Here is a 9,153-nt window from a genome sequence, read left to right as displayed (position 1 = left end):
CAGAGTACAGTGACTCAAAGGACGTTGTGAAAATTAATAGTTATAAAATGATGGTGCACAGGAGCTGCTTGCTGCTTGCTCTAAACCCCAGAAAAAAAAAGAAAGAAAAAAAAATGCGTATGTGTTCGTGTGTGTGTTTGCATGTGTGTGTATGAGTGGGAGAGGGAGTGCGATATCAAAAAGTCCTTTCATCCATTTTAGATGAGATGCAGATGACTCAATTATACTTGGCCTGACATCAAGACCACTTGGCGGAGAAGCTGCTAACGCTGGAAAACGATCTATTTAATCCCACTGATATGAATGGCATGGTGCTAACAGGGCTCACAACGACAAGAGAGGGAGACAGGTATGAGTGGAGACGCTTTGGTACCACTCTGGAGAAACAGGCCTCAGTGCGTGCTACGGTGAGACAGTGAGGAGGGGGATGATGTGTCTGCAGTGATGCTACGTGCAATATTTTTGTTTATACCAAACATAATATTTGTCACTAGGTTCTGTCCGCAATAACCACTAACAAGAACTTAAGTTAGCTAAAGGTGAAGCTGAAATGATACTACCATTCAGGAGATAAAGCTGAGCACTGACAACCAAAACAGCTCTGGACTGGTGCCCTAAAAGAATCCAGGTGATTTCAAATAAATGCATCGCATAGCGGAACAGGCACTTTAGTCTATAAATACTTTTGATCTTCTTGATTCTTGAGTGATACTATAACTTTGAACAGTGAGTGAAAAACTTAACCAGAGGTGTGCAGGAAGACTCGGGTAAAGATGAGGCATGAAAGAAAAAAATGGGTCATCCACTTCAGATTGAAAATGAGAGTGGAAGAACTAAAGAGATTGTGGTCCTGCAGGACAGATGATTTGGGGGGCTGCTGGTCACTAGAGCCAGGGCCACAGCAACGACCCACAAACATGCTCTACATTAGATCAGACTGCTGTTTGATCTGCGAGGCCTCTCTCTCTCCCTCAAGACTGCCTCTGCACTTTTCATCTACACACAGATAAATACACACACATTCATCATGACATACCCTCTGTTCATCAGAGCTGCTCAGCTGCCAGGCCCCCGACTACATCAACATCAGCATCATGGCATACCCATCACTTCACTCTCATTCTAACACTAAGTGAACTGTGGCCTGGGAAGACGTCAGTGGTGATGAGACTTCTAAAAGAGAGGACAGGTGCTTTGCAGGATCAGATGCTTCGGATTTTAGCAGCTCCACTTTGCCTGGGTTTGGTCTGGAAAGGAGACTTTAAAAATTCATACATTTACACTTTAGTACTTTCACTCTTTCACAGACCCAGCTATATAAATTGAACATCAGTAGGGACTTTACACTAGTATTTTATCTTGACCTTATTGAGTAACATTTTGTAACATGTAACATATAAATTCCATTGATAAATCTAAATAAGATGGATATAATCAGGAAAATAATGGAGGGTGATAAAGTCAAAGTCATAATTTACAGTGACAGTCTTTTCATGTGCTGCCTTGTATTTATGCTGATGTGAATCTTCTCCAGCCTGCCTTTTTTATGACCTTTAGTGCAATTAACAGTTGCAAAACATTAGGGCTTGTGTTGCTTCACATGTAGTCAATCAAGTCAGTGTTTTGTTGGTGTTGAGTGGTGTTTGTCTGTGTTGGTGACAAATGAGCATGGCCCTTCCCACTGCTGACAGCCGCCCCAGAGCTGCGATACTATCTTCAGCTCTTCAGCCTGCTTCTACAATTACTACTGCTTCTCTGGCCTCAGGGCTTCCAACCACAACCAGCACCCTGGAACCTTGGACACACACACAAACACACTGGGTCAGATACATTACACACATCTATTTCTTTGTACAGGCTCACGTTCAGTCATTTTTACGCATGTATTCATTCTTGAACATACATTTTTAGCATGCATTGCACATGTACTGATAATGCACAAAGCCTCATCCAAACAGACTGTGACTTGTTCGGAGGGTAATCTAAACGGATCATGGTTAAGGTCAGATTTCCTTAGTTCTTAATAGAAACAGTCCTTCGCAGACATTGGTAGAACAATTTCTCACTTATACACATATAAAAATATATGTGTGTGTGTCTATATGTCTATATAATTGGATATAGAGACATCTTTAAATTTGAATTCAAACCCATTCCCTTATATCATTCAACTACACCACAATCAGTCCCAGCCGTTCAAGCCACACACTGAAACATTTGACTGAGATATGACCCCAAACTGATACCTTTCCCAACCACACACCTGGTTATTTTATCTTTCCCTGCACCTATTGTTGGCCTAATTGACATTGGCTTGGCTGCTTGGCTGGCGGCTGACCCCGGTCAGAACAATGCATACCTGTGGCTCTTACCAGTGCTGTGTAATTGTCTCTTCAAGTGGTGACCTTTTTCAGTCGACCCCTGAGGGGAGAACGCTCCACACTCATCCATCACTCAGTCACTCAGCCACTACAGGAAGTAGTTAACATAAGCAACCTTTGGGATGGCAGCTTGTAAAAGGTGTGGAGTTGAGGTTTCAGAGTGGAATACAGAATATTAGCCATCACTTCGTTGCAGGGAATGACATCACTCAATCAATCAATTAATCCATCAATCAATCTGTTGTAGGAGATGTTTGCACTGCTACTCAAACAGTTTCCTTTGAGGTCTGAGTCAGAGGAAAACAGATAAAAATACCCGACACAAATGCTTCCTTTTTTTGTCTGTAGAGAATTATTGGGCTTATTATCTTGTTATTCAAATGTTTTTTATTATATTTAAGGTTCTGGATACAGTGCTGTGCTGAAACTAAATGGGACTTTTTTCACACTCTAAGCATCTTCAATATGATTTTTTAACTTCTTACTTATCAGGAAATACTGGTAGGACAACTGTGCATATAACGTGCATGCTCCTGTCAGTGAGCTTCACCATTACACTATGGATCTCTCTCATTGCTGCCTTATTTGTCTTGTGGAATCCTGAGTATTTAGAAAGTGGCTGCTTCAAAGCTCAGTAACTCACCTTCAACCCAGTGGGAAGGCATTGACACACATGCCTGCATGGATTGGATTGGTTTATAGGTCAAAAATATTAGTAAAAATACAGTCGATCGACATTTGAACCTCACACACACGAATGAAGAAACATGTGCACCATATTTGTTGTCCATTTGCAATTTTAAAAAAAATGAGAAGAATGGAGATCATTGGATAAAACACTGTTTTTTTTTTTATTTACTGCCATTCCTATTGCTTCAGACAGACAAGCTGTGGCGCAGGGAGCACAGAGTGATTCAAACAAGTCAAAGCTACTGCCAATCTACAAACAAATCTCTCTGACAACAACAAACAACAAAGGCGCAGCAAAAGAAGAAGCAAGAAGAACAGCGTTTGGCAACCATTAACATCTTGGAAAAAACTTCAGAAGTAAAAAAAGGAGTGCATTCTGCATTTTTAATAGTAAACAGCATCTCTACTTCATCATGAACTAGATAGAGAAAGAAATCAAACGAGGAGGGCTGCTACACTGCTTTGACGTCGGCCCCCTTTTCCACCCTTTTTAGCTTTTTTGAATGTGGATTTTGTCAGAAGTGCCGGATCTTTCTCTCACTCTCTAGATGGCCTGCAGCATTACAGGGGAACGTGGTGCTCTACACACTTTAAGAGTAATTAAAAGCGATTGAACAGCTGTAATTATGAGAAACGGCGGTTGTGTTCCGGGTCATTCTATCAATGCTGCCTTTCATCAGAGCAGTAGCAGAGGGGCCCTGCTGCTAGTCTCTGTTTCTCCATATGCACATCTTCAAGAACAAACAACTGGCAGGCTGCCTACAGGCTCACACACTATCACATTCGTACACACACGCCTTCATGTAGACATTTGGGAGAGTGAACGCTCTTATGCACGCACACACACACACACACACACACACACACACACACACACACACACACACACACACACACACACACACAGTTACACATTAATATGGCACAAGCATACCACTGCACCATAAACACTTAACAACACATTCTTCATGTACTCCATTGGATGACATTCATAACCATCCTCTTATAATCGTTCTTTGGTCTTTTCTGGCTCATTTCACTTCTTAACACAATAAAAGGGTTACACTATACACAAGTGAAGAATGCAATAGCCTGTGAGCAAAGTGAGTTTTCTTACCATTCTATACTGTATTATAACACTGTGTGACAAGTAGAAAGCATATATGTATGTACTGTACTATGACTACTGAGAATGAGAACAATCCACTGATAAAAGCATGTCTGGGTTACATGAGATTAGGTAACAAAGTACACTGAAATAATAAATAGTAACACAATGTTGTATGTTAACACTGAAATGCGGGTTCCATATATGTTTTGTTAGACCGTTGTGACACTAGTGGCTTGGTACTAAGCATTGCGTTTGTTAGCATGTTACTGAAGCACTATTCTTGTGTTGGTTTCCTTCCAGCCAATCCAAGTTGAGGTGACTGAGATGCTGGGGTCAGCTGGGGTAGTGGAGGGTGGAGTCAGGGGTGATGTAGATGGCCTAATCAAAAGGAAATCAATCTGGTCTGTCCCCTCAGCTAATGTGGGGATCATTCAGAAAAGCTGGTGGGTCATTTTTTTCTTGCTTCCTTGTTTCCTCTATCCATCTTTACATCCTGTCAGAGAAAGAGAAGAAATGGACAGAGGTCAAATTTGATCAGATATCGTGACTGAACGTAAGTTCTCATGTGAAGTTAACTTGTGTTTTAGATGCAGGTCAACGAAAGACTATAGATGTCTCCATGCAAAATCAGCAGGACCTAGGATTCATGCCAACAGGAAGACCAATTACACCCAATGTCATGTATTTGCCAATGCAAATAGCAACTCCAAGAAATTCCTCACAATTTTTACAAGGGTCTATGACACGACTTGCGGAGCAGGTGCGCATATTTAAAGTATGACAACATGTAACATACCATTTTAAAAGCATGAGATTCCAAAGCTTAAAACTGAAACCAAAATACCATTGTAGGTCAACGCCAATTAGAATTATTTATTTATTTTAACGTTGTCATTTGGTTTACTTAATCATTTGGACAATTTAACTTTAATATTAAATAACAACAACAGTATTGTTCACAGATGACCACAGCTGGGTAATGAATGAATAAGTGAATCCTCTGCGACTAGATCTATGCTGCATGAGATAGATACATGTATTCAGTGTGTACATAAACACATTTCAACATGTCAAATCTTACACTCACCTCCAGAGCAGTGACTCCACTCTGTTAATGATGTCAGCCAGATCAAAGGGCAGAGGCATGCTGGGGTCATCCACACCCCAGAAGGGCCGGTCCACTGGGGCCTCCTCGGGGGGCAATGTCTGGGCCAGACTTGAGTGGCACCTGAGGCGACAGAACACAGGAAACAAAAAAATCCCATTTACTCCTCCCTCCCGTTAAAGCACAAGTAGGTAGAGACTCATCACCAAAAGGCCACGTCTCACCCCACTCACAAAACTTTCTTCATGTTTTTATTTTTTATATTTATATTTGCATCCTACTACAGCTTGCCAAAGCCAGGCTTTCACCTGAAAGTTTTATGAGACGTGTTTACAAGTAAATACTAACACTAACTAATACTTGTCAATAATGGTGGAACTCTAGTAGACAAAGATAAACAGAGATCTTTCTATCGTGTTTTTATCTAGTCAATGAAGAGCAATTTAAGGGCGTAATTTCCAAAAAAAGTCAAGTTGTTTAGGCAATGATGTCTGTGTGTGAGCATGTGTGTGTTTAAACTTGTTTTTAAAGCCAAAATCTCTATTGTGAGTTTGACCAGAAGCAAGTTTTTTAACAGTTGTCTGCCTCCTTTTGTTTTCATGACTCACAGTAATACTTTGTCCAGGTAGAACCAGCAGGACAGGAGAGTAAGTTTGTCTCCGCATGATCCACAAAAGAAACAGCATGCCGTTTTATTACAAATAAACAAAGAAATGTTTTTCTCTTCACTAGATATTGTTGAGGGCATTTAAATGATGTGTCTGCATGCAATTTGGTTTGAAACTACTGAAATACTTGGAAACTCCCAAGCCAGTAAAACTTGAACTGAATGGAGATGAGAAAAACAGAGATGTGACACATCAGTGAAGTGTTGCAACAGCATTAAGGTGATGGGAAACCATGATATCATGTATCATGATTAATGCCCCATTCATCTTACAAACATACAGGCACACACTGCAGGATGCTTTCACAAGAACATCACTCTCTCTTGTTGCAATAATGACAGAGCAGTGAGAAATCCTGCCTCTTCATGTCACTGCGTGATTTTTGTATGATTAACAATCTGAGGTTAGTTGTAATTTCCACCATGCTTGGAACCCCTACAGACCTTAGCCACATCTTTTGTTAGACCTGTGTAAATATTTACTGCTGTGACTCTGTGTTGCTCTCTGCTGTCATTGTAAATCTACCCTCCCTCTGCTTCTTGACAGATGAGGGTGACCTCTGACCTGGAGGTGCAAGAGGGAGAGATGGAGGATGGCATTTGTATGTTGCGTGTGTAGTGTGTCCTTGTGTGCTTGTGAATAGCGACCTAAGATTTCCTATCTACAGAAACGGGGTCAGTTATATTTTCCATTCAATCATTATGCCAGGGTCTGTCTTGTCATATCTCTTTACCCTATGCACACCCTAAAACCCCCCGAACAAACCCATAACACAGACAAATGCACACAGTCACCACCACCTTGTGGTTAGTGACTGAAGGAGGGGCCACAGAGAGCTGAACAGCAGGATATGAGGATCGGTTGTGGATGGGATGAGGGAATGTTCAAGTGTTAGGGGACAACCGAGGGCTGCCACAATTTGTGGTTATATATATTCACATGAGCCACTTAATGTTTAACTGGCCCTCTGCCTAAGTGCTGCATTTTGGTGCGGTTAGCCCTTTAAGGATCTCCTGCATTATGGTGGTGAGGAGCAGCATTAACATCCACTGTCCAATATATCTTCTGTGCTCTGGATCAGGGCCTGATAATAGCATCTGTTAACATGCACTAAGTACCATTATGTAGCACATCACTTCATAAATAATACGATTAGGCGACCTTGGGGCTTTGCGACGAGCCGTGTGTTTAAATGTTCTCATCATTTATTTAGGGTGCGAATTAAAGGAAGCACCACTTCAGAGAAGGAGGAGGAGGAGGAGGAGGGGGACATGGCTGGCATACGTATCTACAGAGTGTGCAAGTGCAAACTGACCCAGACAGCATGCACACACACACACAAACTGTGGTTCTGCTGACATCAGCTTGAGGACACCATAGACCAAGGGAACCCGGGCTTTTGATTTGGTGTGATTAAGTATTCATACTCCAGAGCTACGAGAGAAAACACTTGCTTCTTCTCTACTTCCCTGACTCATAATGAAAGGCTACATACAATAAAAAAACTGAGTAGCTCACTTCAACAGAGATACTGCATTTATTTGACAACAGATCTTGCAGCATTAGCTTGCAAATAGAAGGTGCCAGGTTTACCAGAGATATAAAAGATATCGAGACTGGAAGACTATCAAAGATAATATAGTGTAGGTAATTCAGCACGCACTTTTACACAGTCTATCACTGTTCACAGAGTACCGTCCCCTGACTGCTAAAATGGAACCAAACAAAAAGTCAATATCAAGCGAGGTGCTTTAAGCTCTCGTGGGCTCTTGCTAGAAATTCTGTCTAAGCCACAGTGGCGTACAAACAAGGCTCACCAAAAGACTTTCCCATGGCAGAACAGTCCACCTTAAAGTTAAGGTCAAAGACAAAGAGGTGTGTATGTGCGTGTGAGGGTGTGGGTGGAGGAGGGAGAGGTTGTGTTTGTGAGTCCAGGCTGTTCCAATGGATTAACCCCAGACAGATATGGGCCTAACTATCCCATCTGGCGCTCGGTCAAGAGAGATTGGCAATACAATCACTCATTTCAATTTGCCCTGAAACCTTATAGCCTAGCAGGCCCCCGCTAAAATGGTATGCTAATGTGAAAGGTATCTAGCATTCTATCGCCTCAATTCTTCAGAGGCCTTTCCCTCCATGCAGCACAGTGCACTTGAACTGCGGCTGGGGTGGGAGCGCCACGGCCCTTGCTGCAATAAGGGCTGGAGCCCCCTTTGCGCTCAAACTAACCACTTTAGCTAAAGTGAGTGTTAATTATGGACAGGCAAAGCAGTCAATAAAAGGTTAATGTAAAAGTCAAAGGATAAATTCCTTTAAGCATTGCATCATTCCACCATCTCTGCGACCAACACACTGCTCGCAGGTCTCCTAATCAATACGTTTTACTGTAATGCGCTCCCCATCGATTTCCTCCCCCCTGCTCCATGGTCCGAGCTCCATCACTTGGTTAAAGAAAGGAAAGGCAGAAGGAGAGGTAGGGGGACGAGAGGGAGAGAAAAAGGGAGTAAATAAAATGATTAACCTCGGTTTCACTTTGTTGTTTCCCTCTTGGATGCTCTCTGAAAGGCTTGTTAGAAGAGTGCAGGGTGGTCCAATATCATCACTGCCATCAGCACCATCCCAATCAACAGCATCATCAGCCCACTCAATCTCTGGCCAGTGTGTAATTGTGTAGCAGTACACTCAACCAGGGCCATACATTAAAAGGCCCTCTGCTCTTAACAGGATGGAAATCCGCCTAATAGACAACATCAGTGCTTCCGACTCATGCAATTACACTGATAAATGCACAATTGTGTCAGGGCAAGTGAAAAAGTACCCAGAGAATGTAGATAGGAGACAACACTTATTGCATTATTTCTACAGAAGGTCATTTGTAATGACATGGGAATAGACAGCTTGGGCTGTTTGATTCGGTGCATTCAGGACATGATTAGGCAATGGCAGATATCTTTTTAAAACTTGTGAGAACTTGAAGTTATATTTTTCCTACTTTTCATATTTGTATCGTTAGCAACTAAAAGAAAAACACAAGCTTAGAGAACAGTATTAGAATGGGTGGTGTACCGAGATTCACGACCAAAGCGTGTGCCAAGCCCTACGCAACGTTCAAACTGGACCTAAAAAGAAGGCTTTTGTAAAGATACAATGAACATTAATCAATCATGTCATTGCGATTATGATCAAGGGAAACAGCAT

At 41.9% G+C, this 9,153-nt stretch overlaps 1 protein-coding gene across 2 annotated transcripts in view; it reads right to left on the bottom strand.

Moving 5' to 3' along the window:
• Window positions 1-3,208: 3,208 nt before the first annotated feature.
• Window positions 3,209-9,153, bottom strand: part of fto (FTO alpha-ketoglutarate dependent dioxygenase) — a 113,938-nt gene continuing 107,993 nt past the window's right edge. For both annotated transcript variants that reach the window (XM_040011994.1, XM_040011995.1), the window contains 2 exons: window positions 5,270-5,410; window positions 3,209-4,675 (listed from right to left, as the gene is read on the bottom strand). In XM_040011994.1, the coding sequence (XP_039867928.1) occupies window positions 4,659-4,675; window positions 5,270-5,410 (158 nt within the window). In that variant the 3' untranslated portion in view covers window positions 3,209-4,658. The remainder of the gene's footprint in view (window positions 4,676-5,269; window positions 5,411-9,153) is intronic.

Source organism: Simochromis diagramma, unplaced genomic scaffold (genome assembly GCF_900408965.1).
Source record: "Simochromis diagramma unplaced genomic scaffold, fSimDia1.1 OVJJ01000603.1, whole genome shotgun sequence".
NCBI classification, from domain to species: domain Eukaryota; kingdom Metazoa; phylum Chordata; class Actinopteri; order Cichliformes; family Cichlidae; genus Simochromis; species Simochromis diagramma.
This window is presented reverse-complemented; position numbering and strand designations above follow the sequence as displayed.